This window comes from Lontra canadensis, unplaced genomic scaffold, assembly GCF_010015895.1.
Source record: "Lontra canadensis isolate GAN:19392208 unplaced genomic scaffold, GSC_riverotter_1.0 scaffold146, whole genome shotgun sequence".
Classification (NCBI taxonomy): domain Eukaryota; kingdom Metazoa; phylum Chordata; class Mammalia; order Carnivora; family Mustelidae; genus Lontra; species Lontra canadensis.
The window spans coordinates 1454321-1477580 of NW_022631140.1; the positions used below are offsets into that span (position 1 = coordinate 1454321).

Below are 23260 nucleotides of genomic sequence, written 5' to 3' on the forward strand. Positions count from 1 at the left end.
TTCTGGATGTGTGCAAAGTTAATTTGCATGTGTGATATCCAAGGAATGATTTAGAGTATAGGAGAAGGACTAGCCTGAGGTTTGCTTGCCAGGTACCCCCCTGGCCCTTGCCCAGCTCTGATATGGTCATTGAGGGTATAGGGGAGACATCAATGCAACAGAGACACGTGTTAGGGGTCCCGTCAGCTCTTACCTCAGGGGCGATGTAGTCTGGAGTTCCACAGAATGTCTTAGTGGTCACCCCATCCCAGATGTTTTCCTTACACATGCCAAAATCAGCAATCTTGATGTGGCCCTCTGAATCCAGCATCACATTGTCAAGTTTGAGGTCACTGCAGCAGACATAAAAATTTAAGGATTTAACAAATGCTATTTATTTCAAGTCAACCAACAGTCAGCTACTCAGGACGTGCAAAACACTGTGCTAGGTGTTGGGGAAGATCAGAGGTGAGTCTGAGCTGGCCCTTGCCCTCTGATAGTTTATTATCTGGCCGATAAAGAGGGGTCCACAAACTTGTCTGTTTCTCTTTTTCTACAGACCCAACTGTGCCAAGCATCTCACGAGGACACAATGAGACAGCAGCTCTGAGAGGAGAGAGCCACAGGAAGCTCAGTAAAGAGCAGAACATAAACAGAGGCCTCTTGTAGTCAGGAGCATTTCAAGAGTCAGTCCTTGTACTTTAAGGACCCCTTATATTCCATAGTTAGATACATTTTTCACAAAATTATTTTTTGAAAATATCTTTGAAGATCAAGGAAGGGAAAAAAGTAAATGAAGGAAAGTAGTTTATTTAGTTTCGAGTGCTCCAGCCTCTCCTAGGCTGATTCCTAGGACACGCCCCCAGGAGTTCCCCTAAATTTTCTCATTCAAAAAAAAAAAAAAAAAGGGTTGTACACCTACTATGTGACAGGCATTATGCTTGGAGCTGGGTATATAAGGTGAACCAGGTAAACAAACATTTTGCTCTTATTCAGATTAAATTCCAGTATAGGGAAAAAGATAATTAACAGGTGTCCAAATCTATAATTATTACATGATTATTAATTATAATTATTACATATTATTTAATTATTACATGATTATTGATTTTATGACTACTATCAATTTTAATGGCAGTGTGAAGAAAATGAAGAGGATGATGAATTAGTAATTGGGGAAGGTTTCTGTAAACAGGATGCCAGAAAGGTGTCATCTCCATGGAGGTAACATTTGAACTTTAACCTAAAGGACATCTGCTACACTCACATTCTTCCATTCTATCTGTGTTAATGAGGAGAGCTTGATTATTTTTAGCAATGCCTGCACATTCCCAGCATATTGGATTACTTCAATATCAACACACTTTCCTCCTCCCTAAACATCTACTCCAGTGTCAACACTTGGTGTTTCAGTTATCAATGAGCAGTGGTGATCCATGGGCCAGTCTTTCTCAATCTCAGTAGAGTCCAGTAGAGTCACCTCCTGAGAGGTAAGGGGGTCTACTATTTAATTCAGATCCCTATCTTAAATCACCTTCATTTGGTGGTGGACACCTGTGGTCCCTGCCTAATTTAGCATCTTGTGATGACAGCCTCCGCATATTCCTTTGAAGGACCATCCTTCCCTGATTCTCAAGCCATGTAATGTTGGTGGTAGTGATCCTAGCTTCTGGCTCCATGAGCAGTCATGGGGGCCTATCCTGGCCATTGGAAACACCTCATTCTTTTTTTTTTTTTTAAGATTTTATTTATTTATTTGACAGAGATCACAAACAGGCAGAGAGGCAGGCAGAGAGAGAGAGGAGGAAGCAGGCTCCCTGCTGAGCAGAGAGCCTGATGCGGGGCTCGATCCCAGGACTCTGAGATCATGACCTGAGCCGAAGGCAGAGGCTTAACCCACTGAGCCACCCAGGCGCCCGGAAACACCTCATTCTGCTGGTCACAGTGACTGTGCCAGGAATGGCCATGTGACCTAATATGAGTTAATCAAAGCCATTGAGCAACGGCTCTGGCACTATTGTTAGGAAAGAGATGAGCTCTTTTTACATTGGGGCTGCTCGGGTGGTAGAACGTAAGTCTGGAAGTGCCAGCGGTCACCGGATAAAGAAGAAAGCTAGTAGAGATAAAGCAGAACTTGGAGGGAAGGTGATAAAGTGAGCACTCATAACATTTGAGCCCCCAGATCCATCCTGGCGTAAAGTCAGATCTGTCCCCTGGACTTTTGTTATGTCAGCTAAAGAAATATCTCTTTTAACAAGTTAGTTTGGATTGAGTTGCTGTCGTCACCTTTGACTAAAAGAATACAATGCAAAAAAGACATTGGCATTTCCTACCTGTGTCTGTGAGGTCTGGTCATCCAAGGGGAGGCCCACTTGCACCCCACTTGCCAACAGCAACATACAGTGATCTTTGGTGCTGTCCATGGTACCACACATATCCAGCCTTCATCCTTCTACAAGCCACAGTGGTCTCTGAATGACATCTCTGAACTTAAACTGGACTTTATAGCAACTTGCTTCACCTAAAACATGCCATATCTACATGTGATTTGATTAACAGAGACCCATGACGCTCCCCTCAGTTTGACCACATGCCCCCAAACGGGCAGCTGGGCAAACTAGAAAAGTGGTGACAGCTTCATGTGTTATAGAAAAGGAGCTTCAGGGGGCGCCTGGGTGGCTCAATTGGTTAAGCATCTGAGTCATTATTCCAGGTCAGGTCATGGTCTCAGGGCCGTGAGATTAAGCCCCATGTCGGGCTCTGTGCTCAGCATGGAGTCTGCTTGAGATTCTCTCTTTCCCTCTCCCTCTGCTCCTCCCCCAACTTCCTCCCTCCCTCTCTCACACATTATATAAATAAATAAATAAAACCTGAAAAAAAGAAAAAAAAAAAAAAAAGGAGCTTCAGGTGCCAATGGCCAGCAGGTAATGCAGCTGGGGGACAACCCAGTCATATTCATCATCACATATGTTTTTTGATCATCTACTGCATTATTTTGTTCAATGGAATAATCCTGCAGAAAGGGGTTGGAACAATTGTTTTCATTTCAGAAATCCATCAAGGGCAAAACCATCACACATTCTAGGGATAGTGATCCATAAATAAGACATGAAACTTGGAAGGATCTTTGTCTCCCCTGTAACCAACATCTCCAGCCACAGTCCTCAAAGAGGGCAAGTCTAACATAATTCTTCATCCTCTTAACTTAAGAATTCTCCAATTAACTAGAGATCTAAATGAAAGAGGGATGCAGCATTTTTAAAGACCTTACCACATGAAGGTCATCTCAATGAAGTTATGAAACCATGTATCTTCTGCCATGGAAATTTTTTTTTTTACTGGTTTTCATTTGATTATCAATTTCACAAACTCTGCCTCAATCAAGGTTTTTGACTGTGAGCAATAAAAATCAACTCTAACCATGTCAACCTGGAAAGGGGTTGTTAAAAAAGGCCTTGGGAGTCCACAGAATTTCCTAGAAGGCTGGAGAATCAGATTTAGAGGGGAGGCAGCCAGGAAGAATGCTTAGTTGCGATGCAGAGCTGGTCCAGTGAAGGTGTCACAGATGCCACCACTGGGTACAGCCATCCTGTTCCATGAACCCTAATGCTGGACTCTGGATATTGTTGCTAAGAACTGCTTCTCCTCATGCCTCCAGAAACTAGATGTAGCTGATTTCTATGGCCACTCTCGATTCTATAGTCTCTGCCTTTCTTGGCCACTACTTCTGGTTCATGGTGTTGTGTCAGTGTGACAAGTGTCAGAGCCTGGGTTGTGTGTCTGCCTTTGATGCAGGGAGGCTGTGAGAATATCTGGCATTTTCCTTCTATATAGCAGGAGATGGACTTTGTTCCTACACATGAATGAAAGGGATTCAGATGCTGAATGCCTTAAAAGAGAGACTAGTGCCCCCTAAAAAGTATGAATAGTTGAGGAAGGATTGAAGAATGTGTTAGTAGAGAGAGCTCTGAGGTAGGCAAAGTCTTAGCACCGAAATCTAATCTTTTATTTTATGACTGGAATGGCGAAGGTCCTGGATCCCAGACCCCAATCCACGACCCTACTAGACAGGAAACCCAACGCTGAATCCCACCCCAGCTCTCAAAGAAATTCTATGTCCTCTCCCAGCCCCTCCCCTGGGACTGGATTTTCTTCCACTTAACCTGCAGTCCCACATTAATCTCCTCAGCAATCCTCAGTGGCCAGTTCTATTATAGCCAAGACCCATCCTGCCCAAGAGGAAGGTTCTAATGTCAGCACATGGAGTGAAAATCAAGTAGAGTGAATGATTACCCACGATGCCCATTCTTCAGCTAAGCCCCTGCTGAAGTTCCTGGCTTGAATGAGGAGTCACATCATACGGGAGATGATGTGTACCCTTCAACACCAGAGTGCCATTTGGCACAAGATGCCCCCACTTGGGGCAAAGAGGAAACAGAATCAGAGGTTTCCCAAGTGCGTCTCTTGCACACACAGTGGTACGGGTTCATTGAGGGCAAGCATGGCCAGAATGAGCATGCAATTTACAGCTTAAAATTCTTCTTTTTCTCTCTCTTTCTGTTTCTTCACTGACCTCGCCCACGTGGCAGGTGAAACCAGTCCTCTTCCTGACCTTCATCCCTCCACTCTTAGGGACAACGAAGCAGAGTAGGGACTCTACATCCCCAGGATGATTGTCCCTTCCCCCACTAGATGCATATCACCACTTCAAGGGGTTCAAAAAAAGCCTCTGGACTTTGAAGGCTTCTGGCAAGATGCTCACCTCCCATGTCTCCATTCCACCAGTGCCCACGGCCTCCGCTCCACTATCTGCCTTGAGACCGCCAAGGCTCATCTTTTTACGCTTTTTGGCCCCACGACCTTCGGCTGCAGCAAGACGTCGATCCCGTGCCCTCCACAGGGTGACAGGTGTCCCTGTCACCACCTGGCACATGCCGGCCCCCCTCTCTCACTCCGCTTTTCTCCCTAGTGCTTATTGCTACGTGACAGACTGTATCTCTGTGACCTAATATCCGTCTCCCTCCACTACAGCTGAAGTCTTACAAGGCAGGAGGTTTTGCCTGTTTTCTTCTCAGATGCTGCACCCGAACCATCTAGAAGAGCTCCTCGCACATAGTAGGCTTTTAGTAAATGTCCGTCAGCTACATGAGTGGTATGGAATTTTATGGCTCTTCACGATCTCTTAGATAGACCTTCACCCGTGCCAAGTGCCCTCTGGAAGCCCCAGGCCCCTTCCAACCTCTCTTGCGTGACCAACCAGCCCGAGCCTGCACTGCCTCTGCCGTTTGCACCCATGTGGTGAGAGAAGGAGACTCGTACAGCCGGACCACTGACAAAGAGCCGCCTCAGGCTCAGTCACCTGCCTTGCATGAAATATGAAACGGTATGACTCATACAGCTATGATCGTACACTTGCTCCTCCAAAAACGGGCAAATGCCAAGTCCTGAACTTAATCCTGTCTTTCAGGGTAAGCCTTTTAGAGATTCATTTCTACATTGTAGTTACGTAGCAAAAAAAAAAAAAAAAAAATCATCTCATAATAATAGGATCCACCATATCCTGCCAGGCGAGATTCTCTGCTTGCTCCCCAGATTTGGGGTCCCAAGGCAAGAGAAGGAAGCGCTGGGTCCCCACCAGTGAGCCTGCCCTCCTTCAAGCAAAGGGTCTCCCATCGGAGGCTCTGAACCATCACTGGCGGCGGGGTCCATAGCGATCTTCCATCACCATCTAGAGCTGCCCAAACTCTGCCAGGGCAGTGGGCGATGCGAACACATGCCCAAGTCAGGACTGGAGGATTCCTCCCCCACCAGGGATTCTAATTTTAAAAAGCAGTTAAAGAAAGAGTCAGGGAAGGGAGGAGCTGAGGGAGAAGAGGGGATGGAAGGGGTTTGGTGCTCACTTACCGGTAAATGATGCCCTTGCTCTGCAAGAAGAATAGACCGATGGCAATTTCTGCAGCGTAAAATCTGAAATTAGGAAAAAAAAAAAAAAAGCAATGGAGAGATTCAAGGATACCGTTATGCCTGGCAAAACCTCAGAATTCAATACAGAATTGAACAAGGCGTGGGGCAGCCGCGTCCCACCGTGGACGGTCAGCCGCACATCTTGTAACACGACGTGCGGGGGGGTGTGGACGAGTGAACAGGGTTGAGAGACCCACAAGGCTGCCTTCAGGACGAACCGGGGTGGGCAGAGAGGTGGGGAGGAGGCCGTGGGAGAGGGCAGACTGGCTGGAGAGTGAGTTTCAGTCCAAGGCAAGTTCTTGAATACCTGAATACTACCAGCTAATCTGCCGAAGGCTTACCGTCTACCTACCGAAACTGTAGATAATTATCTGATTAAATTCTAACAACCATCCTGTGAGGTAGGTCCTACTAGTACCTCCCTCTTTCCTTAAAGGAGGCATTGAGGCTCAGTGAGAAAAAAATGACCTGGCCAAGTTATATTGCGAAGGAATGGCCCAACCTCTGCCCATGTAAGCCCTTTATAATGGTGCCCACGTAATTAAGTAATATTAATAATTAATAATGCCCCCAGTGTCTGCCTTTGTAAGCTCTTAATGGAGGCCCAGAAGGAAAGAGATTTTGAGAGAAGGAGAAAGTCCCAGTGGTAGCACAGGGTCAGGTGGGGCTTTAGGGTCCTGACAATTTGTTTTATGTGATGATGGGATGAGGGTCTGTGGTCCACTAGCTTTTAGAAGTCAAGGAAGAGCCGAGCCCAGAGTCCCCTTAGAACCATGGCAAGACCTAGGCATGGCGTAAGGAGCTATCTAGAAGGCAAACCCTAGAGGAATACGGTGCTCACCACCGTGGCCGGCAGGAGGGGAAAGGGCAGCGCTGAGCTGAACAGGAGTCAGCAAGCCTCTGGAGTGGCCAGATGGGCCCTAAGTGAGTCCTGAAGGGCTTTCTAGAGGGACAATGAGATCTAGCCAACTGCTCAGGAGAGGTCGTCTCTGCTAATCCCCTGACTTGCTGCTCCTGGTCACCACAGGGGAAGTACATGATGAGGTCTGTGTTCTCAAAAGAAAAGCCTGGCTGCCTTGGGGACTGACAGGAACAGACTGGACTCAGCAGGGGAAACACATTTCCAAAAACCCTAATCAGTGTCCCCACCCAAGAGCCTCAGGGCACAGCCACAAAGCAACTTGATCTGTCATTCCCCGGGGAAGGAGGGCATCCAAGAGAGTGAGCCATGGTGTAGGGCAAAGTACAAGAGCAAAAATCTGGGTCAGAGTGGGGATCTGTCTCACATGCTCCAGCTCTGTGATCTTGAGCAAGTTTCTACAAACTCTCTGGGCCTGGCACAGAGTAAGTGCTCAAGAAAGACTGGCGCATGAACACACGAACGCTACCATGACATCCCCCCCCAAAACCTCCGGGGCCTTTCCTTCGGAGCCAGGGGCAAACATCCGCGATAAAGAAATGGCTGTGGTTTTCAAGCTTCACATTCTTAGCTGGTGTCAAGGAAAGAAAGAAGTATTCCTATTGAGCAGAACACCTTCTTCCCCGGCCACAGACTTCTCATGAAGAAGCAGCCCAAGATGCGAAGAATCGCTATTCAGCTGAAAACCCAAGGTAACTCATAGCCCACCCAGGTATCCCAAGGGAAAAGTTTGTACTTACACAGCATGAGGCTCCTTAAACCGGCCAACTTGCTGGATGTGGTACATGAGGTCACCCCCGTTCACGTACTCCATCACAAAGTACAGGCGGTCCTAGGAGAAGGGAGCCAACCATATCATCAACATCCCGTGTTTCTCAGGTTCCACGTGGAGAGCAGGGACGAGGTGGGATTTAGGATCAAAACCCCTAGGACTCTATGCCAGGTCCCCATCTTCAGGCCCATTATTCCCCCAAAGGTCACTGCATATACACAACTGGGCATAGGCAGTACATGATTTTTTTTTAAATTAATAACTGTCAAGTTATATTCGTTTGTCCTGGAAAATGTAATTAGCACATTAATATTATGACTTCATGGATATTATGGTTTAGGATAAAGCTAATTGTTATAAAGAATGGAAAAGAAACACATAGATCATATTACAGATAATAGGTAGCTGTGGTAATCACCCCCCATGACGGCCCCCTGTGACATTCCCCTCCTGGTATTCACGTCCTTGCGCAGCCTCTTCCCACAAGGAACAGGACTGACTTGTGTAACCAGTAGAATAGTGTAAAAAATGACGGGTGTGATTTCCATGGCTAGGTCACAAAAGATACTGTGGCTTCCACTTTGCTCTCTCTTGGATCGCTTGTTTGGGGAAGCCAGCCGCCAGTCCCAGGAATGCTTAAGCGACACCTCAGGAAGGTACATCTGGCAAAGAACCAAGGCCTCCTACCAACAGCCAACACCAACTCCCCAGCCACCAGAGGGAGCCAGCCTGGGAACAGACCCTCCAGCCTCAGTCAAGCCTTCTGATGACTGTAGCCCACATGACAGCTTGATGACAACTTTCAGGTGGGACACCCAAGCTACAACCACCCAGGTTAGCCACTCTGTTGAGTTCCTGACCCACAGAAGCTGTGAGATAATAAATGCTTATCATGGTTCTAAGCCCTTGAGGTTTGAGGTATTGGAGTAGATATCTAACACAGTGATTATGGGGGGGGGGATGAATTAATAGAATTTGAGAAATAGTGGCCTCGGAGGGCATATCCAGAAGGAAAAGAATTTGGGCCAGAAAAAGAAATATACCCCATTGAGGGAAAACTTTAAACGTGTCTTTCAAGGGAGATGGGAACTCTCTTAGAGTCAGGGGCTGTGTACTGCTCAGCTGTGTAAGCCCTGTTCTTGTCCCAAGACCTGCTCATAGGAGGTGCTAGAGAATGGAGAACAGTGCCAAACAGACTTTATTTGGAACCCAGCTTTGCTTCCTGACAGCTGGATGATTTGGAAAGATTATTAAACATCTGAGTCTCTTCATCTGTGGCATGGATATTAATAATAGTAATAATAATAATAATAACTGAACCACAGGGTTATTGCTGGGACTCAGTGAAACACATGAGTGTTGTGGTCCTTGGGGGACACTTTCATGAGATTTGCCACTTCTCCTTCCATCAGGGGGTGTCCGCTAAATGAAAAAACGACTTCACCTCTTCTCAGAGATGCCTACTTGGGTCAAGTCATTCCTTGATGCCACATGATCAATTAAAAAAAAAAAAAGCATCAAAGAGAACAGGATGGAAATGATCAGAGCATCCCGCACAAAGTACCCGTAGGTGTTACGTTGTGAAATGTGTGTTTTGGTTCTATTTATAGGTTGGTACGGTTGGGTCACAATGTAAAAGGAGGTTTGCTGCCCAAAGTCACAAGGCTGTCGTGTGGGCCTGTGAAGCCAGGAGCCCAGAGAGAACGATGAGGACGTGTGTGGAGAGCTCGAACGTGCTGCTGGCCCTATCACGAATGTTCCATCCACTGTCAGCAGAATCTTTCTTACAGTGCACAGAGCTGTGTCGTCTATGTAACAGTCATAGCTGCATTTGTCCAATGTGTCTTGAGTGTCTAATGATAGGAATGATACCTTTTACGAAATAAAGCTACCATCTCGTAAGCATTTATCATGGGACTGAGCCAACTGCTCTATCAATTTTGCCTCACTTCTCTCTCTGAACAATCCAACAGGACAGTATGACCCTTCTCCTCCATTTAAAGACGTGAACTAAAGCCCAGGAAAGGGTAAGAAACTTGCCTCAGGTCCCTTAGCTGCTGGACAGCCCAGCTGGGATTTGAACCCAGGCAGGTCCGTTCCAGGCTGCTCTTGTGGAAGGTTCTGAGCTAGATGCTGTATGGGTGCATGGGCATGTCCTCCCCTCTAACTGCTTCCCGTCCAGGAGGGGAGGGGAGGGGTACAGAGTTCCAGCCGCAAAGCACGACAAAAACTGGCAGGTCACAGGCAAGAAGTAAAGGGTAATCGATAATTTTTGAAAAGTCAAGAGATTTCCTCAGGCCAACACTACTTGACCCTTATGACATCTTTAGAGAGGTAGAATTATCGCTTCTGCTTCTCAGTGTCCAAGGCCTATGAGATTTGGGGGAAAAAAAAAAAAAAAGGTCACATCCAAGTTAGTGGCAGAGTGGAGACAGCCAGAACTGCCAAGCACCCAGCCCCTGGTTCTTTGGGGTTTTTTTGATAGAAAACAAGCCTTAAAAATAGCATCTGTCTTTGCTGCACGTTGAAGGGAACCAAAACACTTGCTTTTAAAAATTATTTTTAAAACTAGCAGATGGCATTGGCCACAGAGAGAAAAGTAAGTGAGGGAGAGATTTCACTTGCTTGCTTTCTGCTTGGAAGAACTCAGCTTGCCCCCCAAACTCATTAGTTAGAATCCCAACATCAGGGAGCTCTGCAGATAATGCCACGTTCTGTGGTTTGTTTCTAACACGAACTGCATGCGGGGAAACCCTGAGACCCATCGTCTTTGAACTGTACGGAGTTGGGCTTCGGCCCTCCGGTACTTTGCACATTAAAAACCCTGTGGCTGGCGTCTTGCTTGCCTTCCATTTTCCGAACAAATACGTAATGATGCCCTCTTAGGCTAGGCATTACTGCACCGCCAAAGATGCTGTTGTGAAGAAATCCGTGGTGCCCAATGATAAGAACTCCCCCGAGGAGTGGGGAGACCAGATAAGTTTCCAAACAGCAACGTTTCCCAGAATGTGGTGGGAGAGAACTCCAGGTGGGCTATGTATGCGTATGGCTTTCATTCCTTGGTTTTGTGTTCATTTTAATGTATATTTTGAACACCGTAACAACGTCTGAAGTCCCTGATTTTACGGCTATGACTGCTGAGAGGGAGAGAGAGGCACGTAAAGAGGTACAAAGGAGAAGGAAGCCAGCTAGGGGAGGAACAGATTCTGATACACTGCATAAGACCATCACCCTTCCAGCTTCCGTTTTCTCACATACCAGCTTCTAGATTTTACTGTTTGTCTGCCTCATCAACTAAAATTTACTTATTTTAAAAATATTTCCATGAACTCACTTTTTCACTGGAACATACTGTTTAAAAAATTTTAGAACTTGATACTAAAGTCATAAATGGAAATTCATTGTCTCTGTAAAAAAATAAAGGCATATCTGGAGTCTATCAACTCCAAGCGACATCCAGCCTGGCTTGGCTACACCAATCCTTCAACCGTCTTACGTTTAAAACAAATACATTTTGTTCAGAGGCCACCAAGTTCATCTCCCACCCCAAGGTAAGGAACATCAAAATGTGAAAAACACTGCCGGTGGCGGTCGAGAGCCAACCTTGAGCAAAGTGAATTTTATTTTATTTTATTTTAAGATTTTATTTGTTTGTTTGGCAGAGTGAGAGAGACAGCACAAGCAGGGGGAGAGGCAAGCAGAGGGAAAGGGAGAAGCAGACTCCCCAGTGAGCAGGGAGCCTGATGCGGGGCTCAATCCCAGGACCCTGGGATCAAGACGCGAGCTGAAGGCAGACACTTAACCGATTGAGCCACCCAGGCACCCTTGCAAAGTGAATTTTAGAACTTTCCTTGGGCATTTATTTTTGCAAGTCATGTATTAGGTATTAAAGGGACAAAAATGATGAATAAGATACAGACCTTGCCCTCGGAGAATTCAGAGTCTTTGTGAAAACAAATATGCAACTAACTCAAGCCATAACCTAAAATAAAATGTGATAAGAGAAATTGCGTGACAGGCACAAAGAGGGAGCTCCGGGGGCGTCAGCTAACTAAATGGCCCTCACCCAGTGCCTCTAATTCTTACATAATTATTCCTGCCTATAGTGCCCTGAAGTTTGACTTTGCTCCCCACTCTTGTTTTTTTAATTTATTAATAATATTACTATTATTACTATAATAATAATAATTATTATTATTATTTTAGTAATCTCTACACCCATCAGGGGGCTCGAACTTACAACCCCGAGATCAAGAGTGTTGTGATCTTCTGAATGAGCCAGCCAGGAGCCCCCATGTTCCCCACTCTTCGGATAAAATTACTTCAAGACCTCAAAAGATCTTTCTTCTGGTCACATGCACTAGTTTTCGATTAGGACCTATTTGCTGTACCTACTACGTGAAAATCAGAAAGTATACATTGAGTATATCCTCAATATCTCCAACTTGTTTAATTTTCCAAAGAGGACATATCACAGCTCAAAGTTTCAACCCTCGTCTCTCTGGGCTGATGAAAATCTTGACTTATATTTCCATCCTCCTTCTTTCTCCTGAGCTCTAGTCAGCTCCAGCTGGCTACAGGACTTCTCTACGTGGGTGTCCCACTGTCAACTCCAATTAAAAGCTCAGAAAGGCAAGCTCACCATCTTTCTCTTCAACCTAGCCAGTCTGCTCAACTTCCAAAGTATTTTTCCCAGATTGCCATTGTTATTGGTCTTTTTCTTCCTTATCCGCTGCCCTTGTCCCCTCGGCAGGAAACGCCTTCATCAGTTTTAAATCTCCTTTCCCCGTTATCTCCCGTATTTGATCAGTAAGTAAATGGAACTAAATGTCTGTCTGTCACAGTGCATCATGCAAAATGGTTGGACAGCATGTCTCCCATCTGGAGCATGAGTGTAAGGGTCATTTGATTTAAAACACTGACTGCAAGGCATGTGCCGAATTTATTTGGGGGGCCCGGGATAGGGCAGAGAATTCAAAGAAATCATCATTTTTTTTTCTCTAAGACAGCTGAAAGTGGGATGTGACAGGATGTCCATGTGACTGCCGGGGGGAGTGGGGGGGACACGCCTGCCACTTTTAATAAGACACTGCAGACAAAGATCAACAGTGTGGGCAACTCTAACCGCAGGCCCCCACACTTTCAAGGGAGTGTCAGTAAGCATTTACCTATTGAGTGATCTTTAATGATTTTCTAAGCTGGCCAATGAATTAATCCTGTCTGTAAGCTGTTCTTACGGCTCAGATGGATCTGCTCCTCTGGAGAAGCTGTACGGTGCCGTGGGTAAGAGTCCTAGCTTTAGCAAGCACTAGTCCTTGGTTTAATCCCAATTATACCGCTTACCCACTCTGAGACCTTGTAACAGACACTAAACCTTCCCTGCTTTCAAAAAGGGGCAGGAATCGCTTCTCCTTCAGAGGGTTTTGCAAAGACGTATCAGATGACGCATCTCGCATCTATGCAAACTCACAGAGCCTCCCTCAAATCAGCGTGTGGTCAAGGACACACATCACGCACAACTCTTCTTTCCTCTGTTTTCTGTAGTCTTAGAATCACCATCAGAATCAAGCAATGGATGCTCCTCTTCTCCTCCCCTGCCCTGCCCCTAGGTTTCCAAGCTTTGCCCTTTCACATGTTCTCAAGGGTTACGAACATTCTTCCTCTTCCTTGGATTTCTACGGACCTTTGATTGCTAAATAGATGTGCAAAGGCCACTGTTAAGAAGGCAGAGAGAAGCAGACTGTCTCTTCCTACCCAATGCCCACTTTATAGGCCTGGCTTGCACTCCTGAGTCCTTTCCTGAGCTCGGGATCCTCTGATGCTTCCACTGCCTCAAGCCCTGTTACTGGTGAAGCTCTCACCAGCTTCCTTGCAGGCACTCAGCACCATGTTTGTACCACCAGCAGCTGGCTATGTCCTGCCCCAAGACGGTTCGTTGCCTTGCTCTCAAGATGGCACCTGATGTGAGCGCCATCATCCCTCCCCTGTAGATACAGCTCCTCCTAAAGGTTCCAGCTGAGTTAGTAGTAGCCAACTCCCAGCTGACTGGGCCAGGAATCAAACGTCTGACCTAGGCTGAACCGATCGGATTCTCTTCTCTACGGGTATGAATTAGGACCCAGGGAGGTGGGCAGATAGAAAACCGTCAAGGGGCCAGGGAAGCTATGTCACCATGATCAGGGAGAGACAAGGAAAACAAGGAGAAAGAAACAAGAGATCTATTCTAGAAAGCCTTGAAGTTTTAGTTCTTCACAAGGCCCAGGTACCTCTTTGCCTTTGGGTTGTCTCCTTCCAATAAAATTCTGTCTCTCTTTTTTCCCCAACATGTGATAGTTTGGAGGAGCAACCCAACCATTGCCAAATGAGACTATGCCAGGGCTTCCTACAGCCACACCCTTACATCAAACCACCTCCTTGGGTACTGCTGCCAGCCCTGAGCCAATCCCGAGTTACCAGGACCCCTCGGATGCTCTTGGTGCTCGACGGACACACCATCAGGGGCCAGCCCTACAAATGGAATCATCCCCACCCCCGTCCCCGTCCCCCAGTGCATTCTGGGTTGACGTCCTTCCCAGCGTGCCTTGCAACTGAGTTCTTGCTGGACCACGACGACAGCAAATTTGGGGAGGAAGTAACTTCTGTCCTTCAATGACTCATAAAATCTAATTCTATTTAAAAAAAAAAAAAGAAGTGCATATGTTCAATTGAAAAGAAAACATTTAAAATAGATGTTTTGCTAAGGAGACGTAACTGCCTGTGCCCACTGGCAGTTGGGAAATTGCATGAATGTGCCAGGCTGACAATTGTCCCTGGGAAAAACTGCAGAAGGACTGGAAGGAACATAATCCTTTGAACCCATGAGCCAGGCGCCCCTCAAACCCAGCTCTATTGGTACAGGTCACCTCCATTCATTGTTTATCTGCACGTGGGACATCATCTTTTTAGATCCTCTCTTATTATGCTCACTTTAAAGATGATGAAATCAATAGAGCTGTTGCGTGCCTTTCTACAGGTCACACAGCCACTAACCACAGACCCAGATTTCTCTGACGGAGGCGCTCATGCTTATCCCTTTGTGCTTCTAGAACAATTTGCCTAAACCCCGGCTCATCTAGTGAGCAATTTTTAAAATTCAGCTTCTTTCTGATGGATTTTCCATCTCCTTGGGTATTACCTTTGGCCATCTTGTGGCACATTCAACACCTTTAAATTGTTTTATGATAGACATTTCTGAAATCCTATAAATTCAAAATGAAGACAATTATCTACGGACCTCTCCCTAAATCGATGCTTTGATTTGTCTGTGCCTCTTTCTGATTCTTTTCCATGTACATACTCAGTTATAACATGTTTAGAATCATCTCTTAAATAAAATTGAATACCTTTCATTTTCGGGAACGTTGTGCCATGAAAAGAATCAGAGATTCTTTTCATCCAATTTTTTTTAATCCAATTTTTGGAGAATGCTTCCGATGGAACTTTGCTTTTTCTAAATAAGTTTTTTGGAAATAAAATTTGCATCATTCTAAGAATGACAAAAGTTGTTTTGCATAGCGGTGGGTGTCTTTTTCCCTTTTATCTATTTTGACCACCTTCAGGATTTTTTTTTTTAATTCTATTAGGGATCTTTCATCTTCAAAACTCGAAGTTGCTCACAAGGAAAACATATCAGATTTGCAGCACGTTAGACTAGATTTGTCATTTTTTTTAAAAGTAGCTGATTCATAAAGGGATTCTGGGTCACAAGATGCAAAAGGACAGTCAACTTGGGCTTCACGGGCCTCCTCTCTCTCCTCAAACACGCTGAGCATGTTCCCCCCTCGGGCCCTTACACTCACTCTTCCTCCTCCTGTCTCGAACACTTTGCCTCCAGATAGCCACATGCCTTGCCCCCGCACTTGCTCTGGTCTCCGCTCAAATGTCATCCTTATCAGAAAGACTTCTCTTTGATCATCCGATCAAAAACAGCATCTCTCCCATGCCATCTCTTTAGCCCTAATAGTTCTTGTGGTTTATTATCTGTCTTCACCATGGGAATGTAAATTCTGAAGGAACAGGGACTTTATCTCCTTTGTTCCCTGATGCACCCTTCACAAGAAGGCAGCTGGGTCCTAACACATAGTTTATTTCAACAAATAAATATTTGCTAACAGAATCAATAAGCCTGAGTAGCCTCCGTCTACTGGTGGGAATGATCTGACTTTTCAGATAAGAGACTGTCTGTTCCAGCCCAGCCTGCCTTCTCCCATGTACCCCCAATCAGGAGTCAGGGGCTGTGCAATTCTAGAAGAGGAGTGTGAGCCAGAGGACCAGCTCCATGGGCCATCCCTGAAAAGGAGCTGTGCTGCCCACCTGAGCCGCGCTGACGATGGTTTGCTTCATAGAAATGCAGCACTCCCTACATCTTAAAATCCCTCTCACCATAGAACCTTCCAATCATGGCCAGATCTTTGCAGGATAAGGAGGTGATCCTTGCATGGTAGAAAGAACATCTTCAAGGGGCATTAGAAAACCCGCCACTTAGCAACTGTACGCCAGCCGACTCATCTCTCTGAGGATTGGTTTCTTTTGTACCGAAATGGGAACAGCCCTTGCTTACCGAGTTCTTGTGGAAGTCGGATGTAATCATGACTTAATGGAAAAATGGCTTAAACACTCAGAAAAGGAACCTGGAGTTAAGGCAGGGGCAGGAGAGCAAGCCTGGGGTTCTGGAGTCTTGTAGAACGGATCCCAGTGCTGGTGCTTATCTACCGCGTGACGTCGCACAAGTGACTGAACATCTCTGGATGCCGGTGTCCTCACCTACAAAGCAGGGAGAGTCATGGTGTCTGCCGGGAGAGGTGTTGGGAGGACACGGCGGGAGAGTCGCTGCTGAGTGACCCATGCGGAAGCATTCACAATGCTAGCCGCTGCTTCTTGTTGCTGTTTTTATCAACCCCAGTAAGGCCAGTCGGCAATTCCACATCATGTACTAGCAAAAGCCTGGGCTCTGGGTTTAGTGGGCCTGGGACGCTGTGCTGTGTCTAGGGAAAACCACCCAACATCCCAGAGCCTCCAGGTTTCTCCTGCAATGTGAGATGACAGCTAATCCCTTCTGTTGCAAGATTTGTCTGGCGAGGCTAGAAAGGAAACGAAGTGCTCCAAGTCCGCCCATGGTAGATGGTCGGATGGAAAGTCAGTTCCACACTAGAGAGGGAAAAGCCGAGGGGCACCAGGAGCCTTCACTGAGCAGGTGCGAGGTGAGCCGGGGGGCAGGAGGGAGGTTAGGGTTCAGGCCCTCTGCTGGAGCCCGCACACAGGCTGGCTGCTGGTGGCTCTGCCCCCAGGGTTGTGAGACGGACTAGAAGCCCAATGAGTCACACTCAACACATTCAGAAGACCTCACGCTGCAGGGGTTGAGTGTAAAGCTCAGGGGAGCCGGGCCGCCTGGGTTCAAATCCTGACCCTGAAATGTACTTGCTTGTGGCCTCAGTCTGCTTGTCCTAGAGGCTGAAGACAGGACCCATCCAAAGGCTATCATGTGGCTTAAGAGTGTAATCCTGTGCCTCACGTGTCACAGGCATTACTGTGTCTCTGACGTATATTTAATTTATGTAAAATCAAAATATAGGTGCTCGAAAACGCTATCTGCAGCTGGGGGAAGGGGGAACAGGAGGGGCACCTGCTCGGCCCCCAGTGGTCTCTGACTCTGGCGGCGGGCCACTGAGGGCGTCTCCTCAAGCCAAGCACACTTGACATTTGAAGGTACATTTTCCCCACACAACAGGGTAGCGACTTAGAGACTTAGAGAGGTAGTGACTTCATCTGATCTGCACCAGCAAGATGGTGACCTGTTCCATCCTTGGCCTTGCGGGATCAGGAGACCGTGGGTTGGCTGCCAACATGGGGCTTCTGTCCGCACACAAGACTCGAAGCCACTGACCCCCTTGAGGGGACCCCGGGCACTGCACAATTCCCAGGTGAACCTCATCCCCGCTTTTGAATGCCAGAAAGCATACCGAAATACAAGTGAGTGGGGGAGGGGAGGATGAAGAGAATCACCTCAAATCCACTCTACTATCATTTTTTTAAGCGGTTAATTACTAACGAATGTATTGCTTACTAATGAATTAATATTAGTCACACATGACGAATCCTCCCCATCTCAATCCATTCAGTTGAAATTGAAATTGTGCTCTAAGTTGTTCCAGCCCCTTGCTTGAGAACAAGATCTCTTCTTGATCTACTGATGTCTGTCAGTGACCCTGGGGAACCCCAATGGGAAGAAGAGTAGATGTGGGATGAACGAGGCTACAGGTTTGAGAATCCGGTTTGGTCTGGTTTCTGCCAACCCCTGAGTGCCTTTAGCACCTAATTCCCTAAAACTCTAGTTCTGGAGTGACCTTCACCACCTGTGCCAAGACCCCGTAGGATGCGACCTTTAGCTCACTTCATGTTTTTCTTTACCTTGATGCGCTTCTTCTAGGAAACAGTTTTATGTTAAAAGCAAATGTTAGTCACCCTGGAAGCATAATCATGAACCAATTCATGACAAACTGTCCAATAACAGGAAAGAATCAAGCATTGATCCCGCCTTTCCTACAAGAATGGTGCCACCAGGGTGGGCGTCTGGGTGGCTCAGTGGGTTAAAGCCTCTGCCTTTGGCTCAGGTCATAATCCCAGGGTCCTGGGATCGAGGCCCGAATTGGGCTCTCTGCTCAGCAGGGAGCCTGCTTCTTCCTCTCTCTGCCTGTCTCTCTGCCTACTTGTGATCTCTGTCAAATAAATAAATAAAAATCTTAAAAAAAAAAAATGGTCCCACCAGGACCAGGCAACAGAGGAGGGGCAGCCCGCCTTCCTAGAGGCGCTCCAACCAACGCCTGGCAAAGAAACAGCAGAAGACGATACCAGCCATTAAGGGACCGAGGCACCATGTGTTAGTGGTTGGCAACAAACTCTCAGCGGTTGCCAACGTCCCAGAAAGAGGGACACAAGACATTACGCGCCTTTGATTGAAAGAGAGCACCTTCTCCATTCTTACCAAAGGGATCGGACCTGAGTCTGGCCAATTCTCTAGGTCTGGCTACCAATTTGCAGGAAAACACCAAGGACAGTGGCGGGGTGGGAGGTGGGTGGGCACGTGCAGGAGCCTCACAGCTGTGCGGTCAACCAAATCCAGACTGAAATTGCTCCGGGTCAAACAGCCCACCATCTTCAGCAGATGAAGGGACAGATAAAAGGAGGGGATGGAGGGGAGAAATCACTGTATTAAAAGGCTTAGAAGACACAGCCGGTTTCTAAAAATGGGAAAGATTAAACTATCGTATTAAGAGACTGATAAGACTCAAGTGATCAAACTGTAAAGACGCAAGGAAATCAAGCTATGCAGTTGGCCGCTGGCTGCGAGATAGAGATTCAAACGTGAAGAAGATTCCAGAGTGGCTGGCCAAAGTTCTGCTTCTCAGCCGGGCCGGCGGTTGGTTTGAGGAACTTAATCTTATAATAACTCATCACTAAGACATCTACTTTGTGTGGTTTTCTGTATTTGCTTTATAATACCTCAACATTTAAAAATTTAAAGACTTTACCGTGCTATCATAAATGGAAGAAATCTGTAAAAAGAAAAAAAAAATATATATATATCAAATAAAAGCAAACCAATGACCTAGAAACTGGTGTTTGCCAAAGCTCAGAACCTGAAGCCTGGTACTCGGTGTTAAAAAGGGAAGTGTTAAAAAAGATGGCACAGGTGTGCTGACACCAAACGGAAGCATTTCCCTTGAGGCACTCAGAATTAAAGCGGATTAAAAGGTAAACGTAATTTTAAAATCCGTGCACCAGCCAAAGTCACCCTTCGTACCCAGGACCATTTTGCACAGGGATGCACGCACCGTACTTTGGCAAACACGACCCCAGCTCTTGGTGCCTGCAGTGGTATGAAGGACTTTCTAGGAGGCCCAGCCCCCAGGAGAGCCCAGCGTGATGCTGGCACACCAAGTCCCTGCAGGTAATACTAAACACACTTGCCTAAAATGTGCCCTCCCCCGATGACCTGCTGTAGGGAGACTGTCTGGGAATGAGAACTTGACCCCACTAGAAAATCATATCACTGAGAGCACGGAAGCCATATTGCCAATGAGGGGACAATCTGGGGACCCACTTGCTTCTCCAGGTTCTACCGTATCCCCTACTGCAACTGTTTGGTGACTGTCCCATGTCTGTTGCCTCTGCTCCAAGACCATACATAAACTTCTCAAGAACAGGACCTAGTTTGCTTGGCTCTATCCCTGAACACTTGGTCAAAGCCAAAACGGATGCGGTCTGTCTGTGAGATGCGCAAGGAACATCCACGGAGCATCAGCCCGGCACCAAGCACTGTGTCAAAGGCTTTTCGTGTCGAATCTCATTCCCTCCTCACAACCACCTCAGGATGCAGCTTCATTCAGTTCTTCCATTTTACAGATGATCAAACTGAGGCCGGACGGGTTTTAGGATTTGCCGAAGGCCACCCAGCGGTAAGTGACAGGGCCAGGATCTGAACCAAGGTCCGTCTGACCCCAAAATGCATCAAGAGACTTCTCAGAACAGGGAAGGAGCCAACCTCCAGCTCTGCCCCTTTCACATACGGCAGTTCTAAGCCCGATGAGTGGTCTGCACTGATAAAACCCACCCCAGGGCCAGATTTGGATCTTTCTAGGCTGGGAGTGTAGAATCTAACCTAGTAGAGGACAGGACTTGGTGATGTTGGAGGAGAGAGGAAGTCCCAAGCTTTAAATTATATGCAACATACAAAAGCATCCCATCTCACATAGGGGGTGGGCTCTAAAATTAGCATGCGTAGTGAGAACTGCACAGATTCGAAATAATCTTCAAGAATCCCTTAAAGCATCTTTAAGTCACTGGGCCACTGGCCCTTAGAAGCCCCAGAGGCAAGAATGAACTTTGTACCTTTTTGCACTGGGGAGCTGGCCACCCCCCTCCCTTGGTATGGAGGCCAGGGTCTCATTTGAGCAGGTAAAAGGTAAAAGGTTCCTTAAAGGGATGGCCACTGCTCTCGCAGATAGAGCTGAAATCAGCCAACAGCAGATCGCACACACACGTCCCCTTCTCTTCCTGCGAGTCACAGTTCTGTGCTCACGAGCCCCTGTATCCCCGCCTTGGGGGTCCTTGGAAGGCTGTGTTCTCAGACAACCCCCCCCTCAGGAAGTCCGCACAACTGGCAGAATGCATGAGAGCATTGACCGCAGGGTCTGAAGGGCAGACGGTAACCATCTAAGCACACGCGCCCTTTCCTTTCCTTCCCACTCGTTCCCCTCCACAAGCTCTGCCATAATATCGCATACGTGAGACTGAAAGTTCTCAGTCGCTGTCCCTGAGTCACCTCTGGCTGTCTGAGAAAGACCCTGCTTTGTTGGTTATTAAACCGATGGCCCGAGTTCCTTTATCTTCATTGTGATAGCGTCTGCCTAGGGGAATAGCTTCTCAGTGGCCGCCTCAGAAACTCTCAGCAGCGTCCCCCGGGCACCCCATCTTCCTGTCTCTAGAGTGGAAAAATGGGGGTGGGTGCTGCTGGGAGGGCTTAGGCCGAAGGCCGGTGAAGCACCCGGGAAGGGATGGCCAGAACCCTCCCCCCGGGGGCAGTTACCATGGTCTGGAAGCAGGAATGCAGCTGGGTCAGGAAGGGCGGCTTCCCGGGCAGGGCCAGCACCCGCTTCTCCACCATCGTGCACTCCACGTCATCGTCCTGGATCACCACGTCCTTCTTCAGGATCTTCACGGCGTAGAGCTCGTCCGTGCCTTTCCGCTCGGAGAGCATGACCTGGGAAAGAGAGGAAGACTGTCAGGGTGGTTGGAAGGGCCCGGGGGATTGGCAGGGAAGGATGCGTTCACTCAAATCCACTCCAAGCTCTGCCCAGATGCCGTCTGCGGACACCAACTCATGGGATGATGTTGTCCACAGACCTCACGCCTTGAACGGCTGAACCCAGTCAGCAGGCAGGGTCCCAACAGCAACACGCGAATACTGATCCCTTGGGGGTGCCCAGCCCCCAGGGCTAGAATACAAACTGCCTGAGGGAAAGTGTCTTTGCTTGTTTTCTTCACTGGTGTAGTAGTGCCTGTGACATAGTAGATGTTCGATAAATAGTTGTTGAAGGAGGGCGCGAGTGTGTTCCTGAGAACACTGAATGTGGAACACTCGTTGCCTTATTCACTCAATTATTTAATATTCATTAAGAGCTTGCAAAGCACTGGGAATATGGCCATAAATAGGCAGGCATGTTCTCCGACCCTGCCATCCAGAGGAAGAAAGACTTCAGATATTAATCACAGAGATGATTAGCATATTTGAACATCCTCTCCTGCTGTCCTGCAGCTTCCTTCTATGCAGTTGTGGTCCCCACCCCAGCATGTTAACTGGTGTGGCTCAGGACATATCATGTCAGATGCCACAGTGGTCAGTAGGTACTGTTACCGAAAAGCCTCTTAGAAGAAGCACAGGGCAGTACCATATTGCATGAGGCTTGATCAGGCCTGGGGGCTTCTGGGAAGGCTTCCTGGAGGAAGAAGCAATCAGACTGAAACAAGCATTTACTGCAAGCACTGTGTCGGGCATTTGGCAGGTGATCACGTCAGTCGCCACTACATTTCTGAGCACTTATCAACGTGCCCGGCAAGGAGTGGTTTTCATTTGTTACTTCTCATCCCATTGTGTAAGAATCAAGAAGGCAGGTGCCATTAAGAAACCTATCTTACAGGAAATCGAGGCTCACGGGGGGTGAGAAACCTGTCGCACAGCAAACTCAATTAGAGAGGGACCAGATTTGAACTCAGGTCTGTCCAACTCTAAAGTCTCTGCCTTTAAACGCTGTACTTGCCCAGAGCTCTAGAAAAATCCTCAAGGAGTTTAGGTGGTCAAGCAAATAAAATGCTTCTACCTGACAAGCTGGGGGACCAGAGAACACAACAGAGCCCTAAGGCCAGAGGGAGGGATGCCTGGAAGGCTCTCCGAGGTAGGAGGGCAGCCGGGCACCCTCCACTCAGCTCTTATCCTCATGGTAAGAGTCTGACTGCATGGAAGCTTCGAGGCTGAGCCAACCAGCTCATACAGAGGCCCTGTCTCCTGCTCTCACCACGGTCAGGGTAGCCATGGGCAATGCAAAGCCAGGAATTCAGAGCCTTTAGCACGGAAGTTCCCAGCACACACTTCTCTACCACAGGACAGCTCTCGACTTCTCCCCTCTGGCCCCACCACAGAAAGGGCTGCCAAGCTGAGCAAATCCTACCTTCTGGGCATTTACTCAGTGCCCATGCAGACACACAGAGCAGAGCGGAGCTTAACGGGCCAGGCTATGTGTCCTCAGCATGTTTCCCATCTCCCCCGGTCTCTCGTTGACCCCCAAGGGCTGTTTCCCCTCGCCCAGCCCTCACAGAGGCAGAAACACGACTCTAGGCGGTCAGTATTCTAAGATGTGAAGAGTCGGGTAGAGACAGGGGCTTTCTGCTCCCAGATTCCAGAGAATGCTGGGCATGGGGCAAGTGCAGGGAGGAGGCAGGGAAGTGACTTGGCCAGAAGACACAGGGGCGGTGGGGCTGAAGGTAGAAAGAAGAGCTTTTAGCTGAGGATCCCCCCTGCCCCCACCTCCCAA

General features: G+C 47.5%; 1 protein-coding gene across 2 annotated transcripts in view; it reads right to left on the bottom strand.

The window, feature by feature from the left end:
* The window catches only part of PRKCB (protein kinase C beta), a 322491-nt gene that overhangs the window by 40425 nt on the left and 258806 nt on the right, over window positions 1–23260 (bottom strand). For both annotated transcript variants that reach the window (XM_032843947.1, XM_032843946.1), the window contains exons 10-13: window positions 21259–21432; window positions 7603–7694; window positions 5884–5946; window positions 194–332 (exon numbers count right to left, since the gene is read on the bottom strand). In XM_032843947.1, coding sequence (XP_032699838.1) covers window positions 194–332; window positions 5884–5946; window positions 7603–7694; window positions 21259–21432 — 468 coding nt within the window. The remainder of the gene's footprint in view (window positions 1–193; window positions 333–5883; window positions 5947–7602; window positions 7695–21258; window positions 21433–23260) is intronic.